The 16,863-nt window shown below is 32.3% G+C and overlaps 1 protein-coding gene across 2 annotated transcripts in view; it reads left to right on the forward strand.

Moving 5' to 3' along the window:
- Nucleotides 1–14,202, forward strand: part of LOC104096413 (TMV resistance protein N-like) — a 36,376-nt gene extending 22,174 nt beyond the window's left edge. The window contains exons 3-7 of one of the 2 annotated variants that reach the window (XM_070175407.1): nt 8,018–9,104; nt 9,678–9,953; nt 10,855–11,105; nt 11,896–13,438; nt 13,992–14,202. In XM_070175407.1, coding sequence (XP_070031508.1) covers nt 8,018–9,104; nt 9,678–9,953; nt 10,855–11,105; nt 11,896–13,162 — 2,881 coding nt within the window. In that variant the 3' untranslated portion in view covers nt 13,163–13,438; nt 13,992–14,202. Of the gene's footprint in view, nt 1–8,017; nt 9,105–9,677; nt 9,954–10,854; nt 13,439–13,991 lie in introns of those variants that run through there. The other variant, XM_033656246.2, reaches the window with a different exon arrangement.
- The last annotated feature ends 2,661 nt before the right edge of the window (nt 14,203–16,863 follow it).

Genomic DNA, 16,863 nt, shown 5'->3' on the forward strand with positions numbered 1-16,863 from the left:
TGAAAAAGAGGTACAAATGATTATCCATTTGTAGAAAATAATAAATCAAATGCCAGATGCATTTACGGATATGAAAAGGATAACGAAATCACATATCCCTGCAGAGAATGTTCATATCCGTATTGATGTCCCTGTTGGACAATCTTCTAGTATCATAGTTAATGAGTCAAAAAGCACGCCTAAAGCGTGGCAGACCATTGGGTTCTAAGGATCGAAATCCTAGAAAAAGGAAAATAAATGATCAAGATGACACTACCAATGAGTCTCATAAAGAAACCTATGATTTAACCAATCCTGAAATTCATGAGGAAATCAATGAGCCTGAGACTCAAGAAAATAAGGAACTATCAATAAACCCAATCGATATTGAGACAAATTTGAATCAATTAAATATAGTTGTGGATTATGTCTTTGTATGCAATATTGCATCTAGCATTATGCAAGATAATGAGGATCTTGAACCTCAATCCGTTGGAGAATATCGACAAAGACATGATTGGCCAAAATGGCAAGAAGCAATCCAATCTTAGTTGGATTCACTTGCGAAACGTGAAGTTTTTGGGTCTGTAGTCCAAACACCTAATGGTGTTAAACCTATTGGCTATAAATGGGTCTTTGTACGTAAAAGGAATGAGAAAAATAAGGTACAAAGATATAAGGCACGCCTTGTTACACAAAGATTTTCACGAAGGCCTGATGTCGATTATGAATAGACGTATTCTCCTGTTATGGATGCTATAACGTTAAGTTATCTCATTGGTCTTGTTGTCCATGAAAAGCTTGACATGCATTTAATGGGTGTGGTTACAGCCTACCTTTATGGCTCACTTGATAATGAGATATACATAAAAATTTCAGAGGGATTTAAAATGCCCGACGCACATAATTCAAAATCCAGGAAAATATTTTCAATCATATTGCAAAGATCTTTGTATGGTCTAAAGCAATAAGGAAGAATATGGTATAACCGCCTTAGTGAATATTTATTAAAGGAAGGTTATATAAATGATGCCATTTGCCTCTTTCTTTTCTTTTTTTTATAAAGAAAACAACAACGGACTTTGTTGTACTTGCCATATATGTTGATGACATAAACCTTATTGGAACTCCTACAGAACTCTAAAAGGCAATTGATTATTTAAAGAAAGAATTGAAGATGAAAGATCTCGGAAAGACAAAATTCTATCTCGGTTTGCAAATTAAACATTTGGAAAACGGTATTTTTGTTCATCAATCTGCCTACATAGAAAAGGTATTGAAACTGTTTTACATGGATAGAGCACATCCATTAGGTACTCCGATGGTTGTTCGATCACTTGATGTGAATAAGGACTCGTTCCGACCTCAAGAAAAGAATGAAGAGTTTCTTGGTCTTGAAATACCATATCTTAGTGCAATTGGTGCACTAATGTATCTTGCTAATACTACAAGGCTTGACATAACTTTTTCAGTTAATGTCTTAGCAAGATATAACGAGACAACCAAAAGACGTATTTCTAAACATGTACTCTTTTTCCTTCACTAGTTTTTTTAATAGGATTTTTTTCTAATAAGGTTTTAACGAGTCACATTATCTATGGACATCCAAGGGGGAGTATTATAATAAATATCAAATTATGGTGAATGTCTACTCTTCCTACATGATCTTCATCTCAAATGCTTAATGACATTCAATGACATATTTTCTTCACTTTTCATGCCTATATAAAGGCCTTGTAATAGATAGAAAAATATACACAATTGAAGAAGAAATAAGAATCTCTTCTCTCCTTCTCTATATATATATATCTCTTAGCTTGTTTTTCCTTATTCCATATTGTTAATTTGAATTATATTTTATAACAAAAATATAATTTTTCAAGTGTCATCGACATTGACGTTACAAAGGTAAAGTTTGTTTTAATTAATTACAGTAGTTGACTCTTCTATATAAAACATTTGAGAAAAATAACATTCCTTCACATTTATGGACCTATATTTCCTTTCTATGGCAAAGAAAAATAGGACCATAGTACTTCTTTTGATTAGTGCAACTGTTGACAAAGAAAATTACTGGGATATTACCTTTCGTTTTCTTTGTAGCTTCATATATCGACTTGTACTTTTAGTTGTCCCTTGTGTACATATTACCGTGGAATTTGGTGCAGGGTGGGTGGGTGGTCTTTGAAAGAATTTCTTATTTCTTTCTATTACAGTGCAAAGAAAACCCTATAACAATATATATATATATATATATATATATATATATATATATATATATATATATATATTATACTAAAAGTAGGAAGTTCACAAGTGCAAAGTTAGATTACCGAAATGCTGGAATGTCCGTTTTCTCCTTTACTTAAACACCAATTCTTTAATGTATTTGTACCAAAAAGTAAAATTACCTTCTAATAAATTATAAGGTTGTACTACAATGAATCAGGTGATTGGGAAGAGACCTGGCCTGGAGTTTCATGTATCAGCCAAGCACTTAATGCAGTATATTCAATGTCTTGTGGTGAATTTTGAGTGGGCGTTTTTGGGTTTGGTAAGAATAAAATTTTACAAACTGGAGATTGACATGGTTTATGACTTTATGTGAATTAAGTATTTTGAGAATTGGTTTATGGAGTTAATTTTATTTTAAATTGTACTAGCCTTCACTCTTTGCTACCTTAGATGATGATTTTGAAGATATGAAAGCAAAGTTGGAATTCTGAGCTGAAGCTGTGACCTTTACTGTTAAGCTGTGCAGTTAGAAGAGAAAGGAAGAAAAGAAAAAATGCAGAAAGGAAAGAAATCAGAGAGAGATGAGAGATCCTTTTCCTTATGTTGTGCTATGGAGCCTACGCTAGCCTACTTGTGCTTTGCCTTACAATGAAAGAGGGGAGTAATGGCCTAATTAAGGGACATCATGTCCCTCACATTTTTGCCTAGAAATAGAATCAGAACAACTTTGTTTCTGCATATTATGTACTCATATGAAAAGAAAGGTGATTTTTTAATTAACACATCAAAATAAATAGTAGTATGATTTTTGTAACCTTTAGGCTTAGCATATGATATACGTGTGCTATTTTGTACTGTTAAATTAAAGTATGTCCCGTTAAAAACACAACTACTGCTTCACCTAAAATTACTACTATTAAAAACTAAGTCACTATTTAGCGCTTCACTTAAAGCACAATTACTCCTATAACTTTTTAACCAAATCGTAGTAGAATAACCTCTCAAATTACTGCTTCATCATTAATGTATGAAGCCATAAATTTATCAAAATTTATCTTGAAACATCTGCTCCCTCCGTTCATTTTTGCTTGTCCATTATACTAAAAATACATTTTCACTTTTACTTGTCAATTTTAACAAATCAAGAGAAAAATATTTTTTTCTTTCTTGTTTTACCCTTATCACTAACTATTCATTTTTTAAATCATTTCCCAATACCTTTTAAAATGCTATCATTATTATGGATAAAACTGTAAAATATATACTTTATTTTTCTTTATAGGGAGTTCAAAGTAAAAAATGGACAACTAAAAATGAACAGAGGGAGTACCATTTTTATCACTAATTTAACTTTAACAAATGGTTTCAAAAGAAACGGATGGAATTAGTGAAATATTGCGGTGGATGAGTGTAACGAAGGGTTGTAGTAAATGTGGGTAACAAAAGAGTCATACCGAAGACTACGGGTGTTCATAAAAACCCGAAAAATCGAACCAAATCGACCAAAAAAATCATACTTTTTAGGTTTGGTTTTGTTTTGGTTTTAAATTTTAAAAACCGATTAAATTTGGTTTGGTTTTGGTTTTAATAAAAAAATAACCGAAAAAAACCTAACCGACCAAATAATCATCAATATATCTTGGTAAATGATAGATTTCTCAAAGAGCAATTAGTTTGATAGTGTTACGTTGAAAATGTAGTCGCCGAAATATGTGTTTGGTAGTGTATGTCTAATATTTAAGAAAAACCCGATAAATAACCGAAAAAGTGACAAAAACGGAATCGATAAAAACCGACTTAATTGGTTTGGTTTGGTTCCAATATTTGAAAAACAGACTTACTTGGTTTGATTTCTTTTCAGTGAAAAACCGACCTAAACCGAACCATGAACACCCCTACCGAAGACATTCCCCTTCTTTTCTATATATTGTATGTATCTCTTTCTATACAGTAGAGAAATTTTAATGTAATTTTTTCCTCCTTTTGATTTACTCTTCTTTTCGGGAGGGAGGGGATACGAATGGAAAGTTCAAGATGAGTTGCTTTTATATATATTGTCCAAATCTTAAACTAAATATTGATTCTTTTGCGTTATAAAATAAACATCTTGAAATAAATCAATAGCTAGCATCTTTTGCGCTATAAAATAAACATTTTGAAATAAATCATTAGTTAGCATAGCCGGTTCTATTTACTCAATAATAGCAATATATTTACACAAAAAAGAATTTTTGCTTCAAATTACTTCTTAGGATTCTTGAAACTTTGAGGACGTGGTGGATTCTTTTAGATTTTCAAAGTGTCTAATATTTCTTCTTTTAAAGATTTAAAACTTGTCATTTTTTAATCTGAATTATAGTTGATCTATGAATTATGTTATATCTATGCAGTTATATGTTTGGTCCTTTTAGATTATAGAGCTGTGACGAAAAAGTAATACAGAGTGCTTTGTGTATTGTCTAAGACTAAGATCTACTTCTTAATTTCTTATCCAACTCATTTGTATCATTTTGTTAACGTCACTTAAAATAAGTGAATAATCGTCTTTTGTGTGAAATAATTTATTTTCTAAAAGATAAGTTAATGAAGATTACATCATCTTTGTGAATTAATTCATCTTCTAAAAGAGAATTTTTTAACATTACTTTGCTAATGTTCTAAGCAAAATATTGATAGACTAGATAATTGATCGATTCCTATACTGTTTGAAAATGCATTATTATTTCAAATTTAATGTATAAAAATATAAAAGATACAACTATAATTTGTGCTACTTATTATATTTCTTATTAAGTGATCATGGAAAATTTTAAGTTAAGAATATTTTAAATGGTACACGCGCAGCGCGCGCGTCCAAAAACTATAGAATATTAAGAAGAGGCTTCACAAAAAAATCCTACTATTTACTTTCTATTAGAAGTAATGGAAGGCGGATCTAGGATTTTAGGAAGATGGGTGCACTGTTACAAAGATGTGAATCCAGGATATAAAGTTTACTGGATAACGTTTGGTTTTTACTATTGCACCCATTACACTTTTGAAATTATAAGTTCAAAATTATTATATTTTAGTAGTAATTTTCTTACATCTATATTCATACTCCGTGCTGAAAATGTTGGGATCAGTTGAACCCAATAACATACTATATGCTGCATTATCCACTAGTTTAATTAATATGCACATTTTATTTAATCATATAAGTAAGATTTTTCGGTGACAAACAAAAAATAGGAATTATAATATGTGAAAATTTTGAAAGAATAAATCATAAAAAAGAAAGAAATAAAAAGAAATGTACTTAATTAATATGCACCAAGTGATGCCTAGTTTTAAAAAAGAAAAAATAAACTAATAAGATTGACATAAGATTTGAACTCAAAATCACACTTAAAGAGATGCACCCAATATTATATATATGATCTAGGGAGAATAACATATGTTTTCGCCCCGGAAGTGATACTCAATGAGACCCTACCACATATAATGCTACATTATCCAATAGCAATAGTTGTATCGAAGTAGAGCCCATCTTTTTAAAACAAAATTCATTTTTGGAGTGATATTAGCTTATTTATTTCTTGTCTCCTATTTATAACTTACTCGGAAATATCATCGGGAGAAATTTAAAAATAACCAAATGTACAAGTGGTCATTCAAAAATAGTCACAATTTCAAAAGTTATCGAAATTTAGCCACTTTTCATATAAAGATAAATTTGAACGAAAATACTGTTCAAAATCCGAAAAATACTCCAGCATAATATATTGAAATTGCAGTGTACTTTGCTAGAACTCAGCTGTCTTACTGCAACGACCACAATAAATAACCCAAGTCTTACTACAAGCATAAGAAATATTTTACGCTAAAAAGGCAGCAAAGCTCTAAGCTACATATCTTTCAAGTCTTCCGATTTACAGAATAGGAGGAAAGATACTCAAAAAGAAGTCTCTGCATTATAATAATCTTTATTCTTAAAGACATGAAAAATTACACAAATGTCCTTATAACAGTGCTAAATTTACATATCCTAATCAACATCTTCAATCTCGGCAATTATTATATTTAAAAAATTTACATTCACTTAGTTGACAATATATAAAAGTCTTTTTTGGTACAATTTTGTCAAAACTTTATAATAACTTTCTTAACCTTAATAAATTGGGAACAAATCTGCGACTAGATTTCATAGGTATCATTCAACTTTGTGTTCATCATTTAAAAATCACTTTTCTTTTTTTGTTACGTAAAGTCATTCAATTTTATATTCATTGCCCAAAAGTATTTCAACTTTGTATTCATTATAAAAAAAGATTGAGAAATATTTTGCTCGACTAAGACTTTGTCAACCTCCGTAGAAAATTAAAATAGAAAATGAAATTCAATCAATGGGTGTCCTTTTTCTTTGGCAGAGAAGAGAGAGGGACGTTTAGTTCCTATCAATTTGATGGTGCTTGTAGAATATATAAAAGAAAACAAAGGTAGAATATATTCACTGCAAAATATTCTTCTCTTTGAACTGTTAAGGGAAAAAGCTATGTTTGTGCTTTGGAGCAATAATTCAATTCAATTGGGATAGGTAGACTCTTTCTTTGTAACTTCATCCACTTGTACTTTTAGCTGTTCATTGTGTATACACTGTGGTCCAACTCCAACCCTTAAGTTACCATAGGAGAGCAAAGTGAGGAGCTCAAAAGGAATAATTTTCATTCAAATGTAGTTGCTTATGTGAAGACTACATATTCTACTATAGAAAAAAGAATCCGTACCTCAAAAATGAGTTAAACAAAATAGACACTAAATAAATTTATCATATTTACAAAATAAAAATTAAAACTTGGAAACTTAATCATTTTATTTTGCTAAGAATACTGCTTCCACAATCTAATTTCATTGATTGTCATTTAGACGTTAAAAATATATTAATTTTTTTCTGAAAAAAGGGAACGATGGTTGTTATATATCAGTAAGAAGGTATTGTTCCTATCAATATTATTAGAGAGAATAAATAAAAAACATCTTAAGCTATTCATGTTTTGCTATTACCCATGAAATCTGAAATATTACGTTTCATATTTAAAACCTCATGGAGTGCCACTGAATGGAGAGTGGCTTCACTTCCTTGTAAAGTGCGAGAGCTAAAATTAACCTAAAAGCATCAGCCAGTGGCATTTTTACTTTATATTTTTCATATTAATTATTTATTCCTTTTCTCTTTTCTTTTTTTTAAATTCAATTTTCTTGAAGTAAATCAAGTTGAAATTCGTGGCCCTAAAATAAGAGCAACACCAAAAATAAATTAATCAAAAAACAAAAAAGAAGGTGCAAAGTTGGAGCACTGCTCTAACTGCAACTGCAAATCTAAAAGGATAGACATCCGCCATGGGTGACTAAAAAATATATGCAACAGTTTATTTTAAAATGTACTTTAGACGTTGGAAATATTTTATTTTATAATTTCTGTAAAACAGAATGACAATTGACTAATATGTTTATGTCAGCCAATAGTCACTATAGTTCCTATCACTACAATCCTCAATAACATTCTTGCACATATAATATTTTGATTTTACCTTCAAGCGTTTGTTTTTTGTGCGTAGTCTTTTAATCATATCTATGCAAATTAACTATATTTAGTAGCTCGGTTTGTTGGCTATTTACCTAGTTGATGAGAGTTCGATTCCTTACCTTACAATCTTCTCTCCCTTTCCCCTACTCCAATGTAATAATAAAAAAAAATTATGAAATGCTTACTAATACTTGACTTTCTTACATTTATCCACAATTAGTCTTCTTATTTTTGTAGGATTAAAGCAAAGAATATTCAGCAGATTGTCGACGAAATGTCCAAATTGTGCAATAGTGCTACTTTGTCTTCTTTGCGGGATGTTGTGGGAATAGATACTCACCTGGAGAAATTAAAGTCCCTACTTAAGGTAGGAATCAATGATGTTCGGATCATATTGGGAATCTGGGGCATGGGCGGTCTAGGAAAGACGTCAATAGCAAGAGCCATTTTCGACACTTTTTCTCATCAATTTGAAGCTGCTTGTTTCCTTGCGGATATTAAAGAAAATGAAAAAAGACATCAACTGCATTCTTTGCAAAACACCCTTCTCTCTGAATTGTTAAGAAGAAAAGATGATTACGTGAATAATAAGCATGATGGGAAGCGGATGATTTCGGACAAACTTTGCTCTAAGAAGGTGCTAATTGTGCTTGATGACATAGATGATGGAGAACATTTGGAGTATTTAGCAGGTGATATTGGTTGGTTTGGTAATGGCAGTAGGGTTGTTGTAACAACTAGAGATAAGCATTTGATAGGAAAGGATGATGCAATATATGAAGTAACAACGCTACCTGATCATGAAGCTATGCAATTATACTGTCAACATGCTTTCAATAAAGAAGATCCAGATGAGCATTTTAAGAAGCTTTCATTGGAGGTAGTAAGTCATGCTAAAGGCCTTCCTTTAGCCCTCAAAGTGTGGGGTTCTTTGTTACATAAGAGGGATATAACCGTTTGGAGAAGTGCTATAGAGCAAATGAAAATCAATTCTAATTCAAAAATTATTGAAAAGCTCAAAATTAGTTATGATGGATTAGAACCCATACAACAAGAGATGTTTCTAGATATAGCATGCTTCTTACAAGGGGAAGGAATAGATTACATCCTACAAATTCTTAAGAGTTGTCATATTGGAGCTGAATACGAATTGCATATTTTAATTGACAAATCTCTTGTGTTCATCTCTGAATATAATCATGTTCAAATGCATGACTTAATACAGGATATGGGTAAATATATAGTGAATTTTCAAAAAGGTCCCGGAGAACGTAGTAGATTATGGCTCGCCGAAGAAGTCGAAGAAGTGATGAGCAACAATACAGTAAGTAGGCTAAACAATAATAATATTTAATTTCTAATTTTATATTTCAAAGACACATTGGGCAGTCAATTCCAATTATTTGTTCCTCTTGCTTCATAGTCTTACAGGTACGTCATTTTAGTTGTTTACTTTAGTTAGTAGGAGAAGCAAAAGTAATATTAATTGCCTAATTAGTAAAAAAAACATCAATTGCCTAATTTGTTTAGTAGCTTTACGTTGCCTAATTCATTTTTCTTATATTTTTTAGCGATGGATTAGTCTAGTAGCCACTTAATCTGTTTCATCCAATGTCATTCTTTGGATTAACTTGAAAATCTTATGACGTTTTATTACATAATAACTCAATCATTGATTCACTTTACCATTATTATTATTTTTTTTTTTAAAAGTCACTACAATTTATTGGTATTGTTTCAATTGTAGTTTCTTTCTATCGCAACATGAAAAGCTTATAAACTTGACTCTGATGAACTTCTAAAAAAAATCTAATATTAGAAAATAGAACTATAGAACTAATTGCAAAAAGTATTTCTCTAAAGTAACATCAGCATTTCCTAATGATCTTCTTACTAGGGGACCATGGCAATGGAAGCAATCTGGGTTTCTTCTTATTCTGGTACACTACTCATTAGCAATGAGGCCATGAAAAATATGAAGAGGCTTAGGATATTTAACATAAGTAGGTCGTGGGACCGTGATGATTCCATTGAGTATCTGCCCAATAGCTTGCGTTGGTTTGTCTGGACTAGCTATCCTTGGGATTCGTTGCCATCTACATTTGAACCCAAAATGCTTGTTCACCTTCGACTCCGTGGCAGTTCACTGCGTTATTTATGGATAGAAACAAAGGTACAATAGTAGAGCTTATTTTTATTGCCATTTATTTTTCTCTCTAACTATCTTTGTCCATTAATTTAGTGATAATGAACAAATATTATTGCTATTGTCACGTATTATTTGAGGTACTTCCTATTTTTGCTATAATTATGATGCATGTTTTTAAACGAACAAGGGCTATTAATTCCATAAGCTCAAACATTTGTATTTCCATCTAAAAAAATTAATTTTATATTATTTGGGGTTGTTCTCAATATTATTGTAAGATCTTCATGTCTTTTTTCTCCAAATCTTCCCATCATCATTTTAACTAAGAAGCTCAATTTAAAAGTCCTTCAATTATTTCTCATAGTAAGATTAGATTCATATGAATCTTATCCTAGGGCTGTACATAGTGGGAACGGAAGGAATACTTATTAGAAAACAAAAGGAATTTATTGTGTACAACTATTTTCTCCAATAACATATACTCTTTCATACATTGCTTTCGGATTTAGCATTTGGGTTCCCCATTTTATATTACACTTTTTTAAAGAGAGACACACTTTTCTCTTTGCTACAGTTTTTTTCATTCATGTTAAATTACAGTTAGCAATATTTTTATTTATAATTTACAAAATTCAGTTTCTTAACAAGTAATTTTCCAAATATAAAATATAAATTTCTAATTTCGCACAAAAATAATGTGTTGCCCTCATAATTCAAATGCTATCATTCACTTCTTGTCGAGGGAGTAAGTAATTAAGAATTCAAGAAAATAGAGGTCATTTGATGCTCACAAATACAAATGAAAAAATAAAACAGTTTCTAAATTCATAGATAGCCCCGCTAACCAAATATTTTATTATTGGAATCCTGCGGAGCCAAAATAGGTTCTTTCTTTTTTCTCTCATTCTCTCGATGTTTTGAACAGCATTTGCCATCTCTACGGAGGATAGATCTCAGCTACTCTGAAAACCTGACGCGAACACCTGATTTCGCGGGAATGCCAAATTTGGAGTATTTGAATTTGTATAATTGTAGTAATCTTGAAGAGGTTCACCATTCCCTGGGATGTTGCAGAAAACTCATTCAGTTAGAATTGTATTATTGTAAAAGCCTCAAGAGGTTTCCATGTGTTAATGTGGAATCTCTTGAATATCTGGATTTAAAATATTGCTATAGGTTAGAAAAATTTCCAGAAATCCACGGGAGAATGAAGCCGGATATACAGATTCACATGCGAGGCTCTGGGTTAAGGGAACTACCATCATCTATTTTTCAGTACCAAACTCATATTACCGAGCTAAATTTTTGGGGTATGAGAAACCTTGTAGCTCTTCCAAGCAGCATCTGTAGGTTGAAAAGTTTGATTAGTCTGAGTGTGTTGGATTGCTCAAAACTGGAAAGCTTGCCAGAAGAGATAGGGGATTTAGAAAAGTTGGAGGAGCTTGAGGCCAAGTGTACCCTAATTTCACGACCTCCGTCTTCCATCTTCTGCTTGAACAAACTTCAAATCTTGAAGTTTGTAGGTTTCAGAGATGGAGTGCACTTTGAGTTCCCTCCTGTGGCTGAAGGATTACGGTCATTGGAAGATCTGGATCTCAGTGACTGCAATCTAATAGATGGAGGACTTCCGGAAGATATTGGATCCTTATCCTCTTTGAAAGAATTGTATCTCAGTGGAAATAATTTTGAGCATTTACCTCGAAGCATAGCCCAACTTGGTGCTCTTCGATCCATAGACTTATCATATTGCCAGAGGCTTACACAGATGCCAGGTTTCGCGGGGATGCCAAATTTGGAGTATGTGAATTTGTATAATTGTAGTAATCTTGAAGAGGTTCACTATTCCCTGGGATGTTGCAGTAAACTCATTCGGTTAGATTTGAGTTGGTGTGAAAGCCTTAAGAGGTTAATTTCCATGTGTTAACGTGGAATCTCTTGAATATCTGGGTTTAAAATATTGCTATAGGTTAGAGAAATTTCCAGAAATCCACGGGAGAATGAAGCCGGAGATACAGATTCACATGGAAGACTCTGGGATAAGAGAACTACCATCATCTATTTTTCAGTACCAAACTCATATTACCGAGCTAAATTTGTGGGGTATGAGAAACCTTGTAGCTCTTCCAAGAAGCATCTATAGGTTGAAAAGTTTGGTTAGTCTAGATGTGTCTTATTGCTACAGGCTTGTAACCTTGCCAGAAGAGATAGGGGATTTAGACAACTTGGAAGAGCTTGATGCCAGAGGTACTCTAATTTCACGACCTCCGTCTACCATCTTACGCTTGAACAAACTTAAAATCTTGAAGTTTGGAGTGAGAGATGGAGTGCACTTTGAGTTCCCTCCAGTGGCTGAAGGATTACGGTCATTGGTACATCTGAATCTCAGTGACTGCAATCTAATAGATGGAGGACTTCCGGAAGACATTGGATCCTTATCCTCTTTGAAAGAATTGTATCTCAATGGAAATAATTTTGAGCATTTGCCTCGAAGCATAGCCCAACTTGGTGCTCTTCGAATCTTGGACTTAAAAGAATGCAAGAGGCTTACACAGCTGCCAGAACTTCCACCAGAATTAAATGAATTGCATGTAGATTGTCATATGGCTCTGAAAAGTATCCATGATTTAGTAACAAAGAGAAAGAAACTAGAGAGGGTGATATTCATGCCTCTGTATGGTAAGGATGATGCACATAATGATTCTATATATAATTTGTTTGCAAATGCCCTGTTTCAGAATATCTCGTCATTGCAGCATGACATCTCGTCATTGTTTACCAGTGTGCATCTTGCGAAGAAGATCCCAAGTTGGTTCCTCTATCAGGGAAGGGATAGTAGTGTATCAGTCAATTTGCCTGAAAATTGGTATATACCTGATAAATTCTTGGGATTTGCTGTATGTTACTCTGGCATATTAGTTGACACCACAACTCAATTGATTCCCGTATGTGATGATGGGATGTCGTGGATGACCCGGAAACTTGCCTTATCCAACCATTCAGAATGGGATACAGAATCACCCGGCAGTTCAAAATTTTGGACTACATTTTTTAATATTCATTTTTTGTTGGTACCTCTTGCTGTCTTATGGGATACATCTGAGGCAAATGGAAAAACACCAAATGACTATGGAATTATTAGGCTATCTTTTTCTGGAGAAGTGAAGGAGTATGGACTTCGTTTGTTGTATAACGAAGAAGCTGAGCTTGAGGCCGTGTTACAGAATATTACATAATTGTATGACAATGGTGAACAACATGACTCCAGTTGATTTTCAGGGGAGTTCTGTCTTTGAGAATCTGCAGCAACAAGACAAGTAGAAAGTCCACTCTCTTCAGAAACTTTGCAGCTCATTCCTAGTTGGTATTGAAATTTGTTTAGGGGAAAATCTCTGTTTTAACTTTTAAATACAAATATCTCTGTTGTTATGGTAGGGAGGTCCGGAGAAGATGAAACAATTGACGCAGCACAGCGCAAGACTGGAGAAAGCTGAGTACGAGATGAAGTTGAGGTTCGTTCTCCCTTATGATCTCTCTGTTCTTTTATGTTTTTTTTAAGGAAAAAGTGAAAATAAGCAATGACGGCTTTGTGTTAACTTGCCTATTACACCAGATAAATAACATAATACTAATTTTGTAGTAGATTGCTAGATTATTATACCAAATGTTACATAGAAGCCCTTTTCTTTCAAGACTGTTTGCACTAGTTAATTCATCTAATATGATCGTTTCAAATTAGGAATATCCGTTCTTTTTTTATCTTAATGTCTGCTGTTACTTGTTAAAATGGATCTTGATAAAGCAATTATAACATCTATATCTCTATATTACTTATAAGTGGTTTTAACAAGTTCAAATGGGAACAAAGTATTTTGAGAACTAAACGGATGACACTGCATATGAAGGAAGGGCACAACTAGATTCTTGCCGTAAGAAAGAGATGCAGGAAAGAACTTTAGTATGCAATAAGAAATTAAGTAATTCTCGTCTTTTGGACTAGAATACCTTGTTTCATTATGAAATGAATTCACATCTTCGCCTTTGCTGACAAGTAACCAATTACAGATGAATGTGTGCGAAGAAAGAAAGCTATGTCAAAAGGAATGGACGAAGAAGCCTTGGAACTATTAGCAATTATTCTTCCTTTGGAATAAAGCAAATGGACCAAAGGGGAACTGAATGTAGCAATTATTCTTCCTTTGGAATGTAGAGCCCAAATACTTTCTCTGCCACTGTTCTACTGAATAAAGTAATGATCATTTACCTACTTACCTTACACAGTGTATTTTTTCGTGAGGCTCTGCTGACTTAACATCTTCACAGTCTAAGTAAATTAAAAAACCTTTTAGCCATAGCAAACACACCTTTTTTATGTCCAATCAACAACAAAACCTTATAAACTCAATTGTAACACCATGAAATCAACTGATCAACATTCATTAGCTTTGTATTCTTTGACGATTTCGGTTTCATAACTCTTTCCCCTGCAGTTAAAATATGTAGTTAGCACGATTGCCCCCCAAGGGCGCAGCGGAGTATTAAAAAAAGGAATCTTTCTCATCTGTCTAAGTCTTGGTAGTCAGAGTTATGAGTTTGTATAAAGTTGGCTCAAACATCACCGTTGTATAAAAAAAACACATACACACACAGTAGAAAGAAACAGACACCTTCGCAAATTTGATTGGGTGGTACTGATTTCTTCTTCAGTTGGCGATTAACCTCTTGTGTCATCTTTGGAGCTTCTTATGATTTTTTTATCTTAGGTATAATTCGTTTAATAATTTGTTAATCATATTATCCCTACACTATAGGAATTAGAGTGGGAACAAAGTTATTAAACTAGTCAAAGAGTTTTGGAGCTAACAAAACTGTCTCGATAAATATAATACAAACAACTCGTAGTATTCATAGGCGGAATAACTATGAGATCACTGTAGAAACCTATAAATTTTAAATTCTGGATCCGCATTTCCAAAACAGGAATTCATTACGATTTTTAATTTTTCGTGTACTAATGTCCACGCCATCTTCATGAATTCGTACAACTGTCTATGAATCACCTAAAACTTTATGGGCCCAAAACAGCCTAATTAACAATAATTATTGATTCGCCATGACCGTTCATCATTTTTTGGCGTTTTAGGGTCATGAAACATGTGTTCAGGACGATTTCCAATTTTTCGTGTGCCGATGTCCGTGCATCTTCATGAATTCGGACAACTGTCTCCGAATCGCCTAAAATTTTGTGGGCCTATAAAAAATAACCTAATGAACAATAATCATCGCTTCACCATGACTATTCCTCATTTTTTTATATTTTAGGGCCATAAAACAGGAATTCAGGATGTTTTCCTATCAATAGGTTTGTATCAACTAAGTCTCTGGCTACTTTCCCACGAGTCTGTTTTGCAATTTGATCCATCTTCTTTAACTCGATACCTTTGCAGAGGCCATATCTCAACCCTGTTGGTAGCTCTATGCAGAAAGAGATTGTAGCAGACTTATTCATTGGTAATTTATTTATATTATATTAAAAGTGCGTAAAAGTAAAAAAAAGTCAAATTAGTTAAATGCCCTTTTAGTTAACCTATTTTATTTTAAGAAAAAACTAAATATCATATCAATTTTTTTAATCAGTAAAAAAACTAAAATAACTAAACCTAAACACCCCTTCATTAATAGTCATAAATATTTAGATGCATAATCCCCTAGTATATGTACCTATTAACATGTGTCAATAAGATTCCATCATGAATCTGTTACTGGGGATACGATTTTCTTATGCTTTTGCATCTGGTGTGAACAATAAAATTAGTTAATAGTCCGAATTAAGTTGTTATTAAGGGGGAACTGCATTCTATTCATCTTCATAAGTAAACGTTTTTTTTTACGTTGTCAAGAACAAATTATTTAACTTCCTGTTTTATTTTTATTGTCTTGCTAACGCCTACAAACATCCCAACCCAACTTTCATTCTTCTTCTTAAGATTCACAGCCATTCAAATAATTATTTTACCACTTCAAAAACAATTCTCTCCACTGATATTCGAGAGGAGTTTTGTTCGATTTTTCAAAATTTCACAAAGTTAAATTGAGATTTTCTATTAGACCAAGTTATGATTAGCGCTGATACAAGTGATAGAGGCCTACTTAAAGAGTAAGTTTTATTCAATTTCTTATACTTTTCTTGTTTGGTACACGAAATAGATGAAGGTTAATAAGTTGATCAATATAAGTTCAAAGAAATAATAATATATTCTAATTTGAAAATAAGAATAATTCACATAAGGTTGCTTCCAAAACAATTGACATATAAGATTTTATACAACTCTCATCGATAGTATAAGATTTGATCCAACGAACCGTTTGAAATGATTTTTACTAACACCATTGTAAAGAATTTGACAATGATATTTCTATCCGAAATTTTCTAACGTTTCTGTATCTTTGGAAGAGACATAAATTTTGATGACGACACTATATATTTTTGCTATGACGACATTATATATCTTTGCTAACTCTTTAGGAATTTAGGAATTATTTTTCGTACATAATTACTTGATACTTATCATTAATTTTAATCTCATACTTTTTAGATGTAGTTTGCACTTATTGGAGAAGAACCAGGCAGGAGAAAAGAGATAATAGTTACACGTGAAATATAAGTTAAAGTTACACAAATGTACAAGAAAAAATTGTTCATTTGATGTACTATATAGATAAGTTTATGTAATTTATAATTTTAAACACACTGGTATGATCATACAAATGTACGTACTATTATGGGAGGTTTTGGTGAATTTGACGATGAATGTTAAAAATAAAATAAAAATAAATATGATAAAACAATCATAGGCTATTGTGATATTAGAATCTCAATTCATAAGGATATCACACCAAAATGTATGTATGTATGTATGTATGTGTGTATGTGTGT

This window comes from Nicotiana tomentosiformis, chromosome 5 (genome assembly GCF_000390325.3).
Source record: "Nicotiana tomentosiformis chromosome 5, ASM39032v3, whole genome shotgun sequence".
NCBI classification, from domain to species: domain Eukaryota; kingdom Viridiplantae; phylum Streptophyta; class Magnoliopsida; order Solanales; family Solanaceae; genus Nicotiana; species Nicotiana tomentosiformis.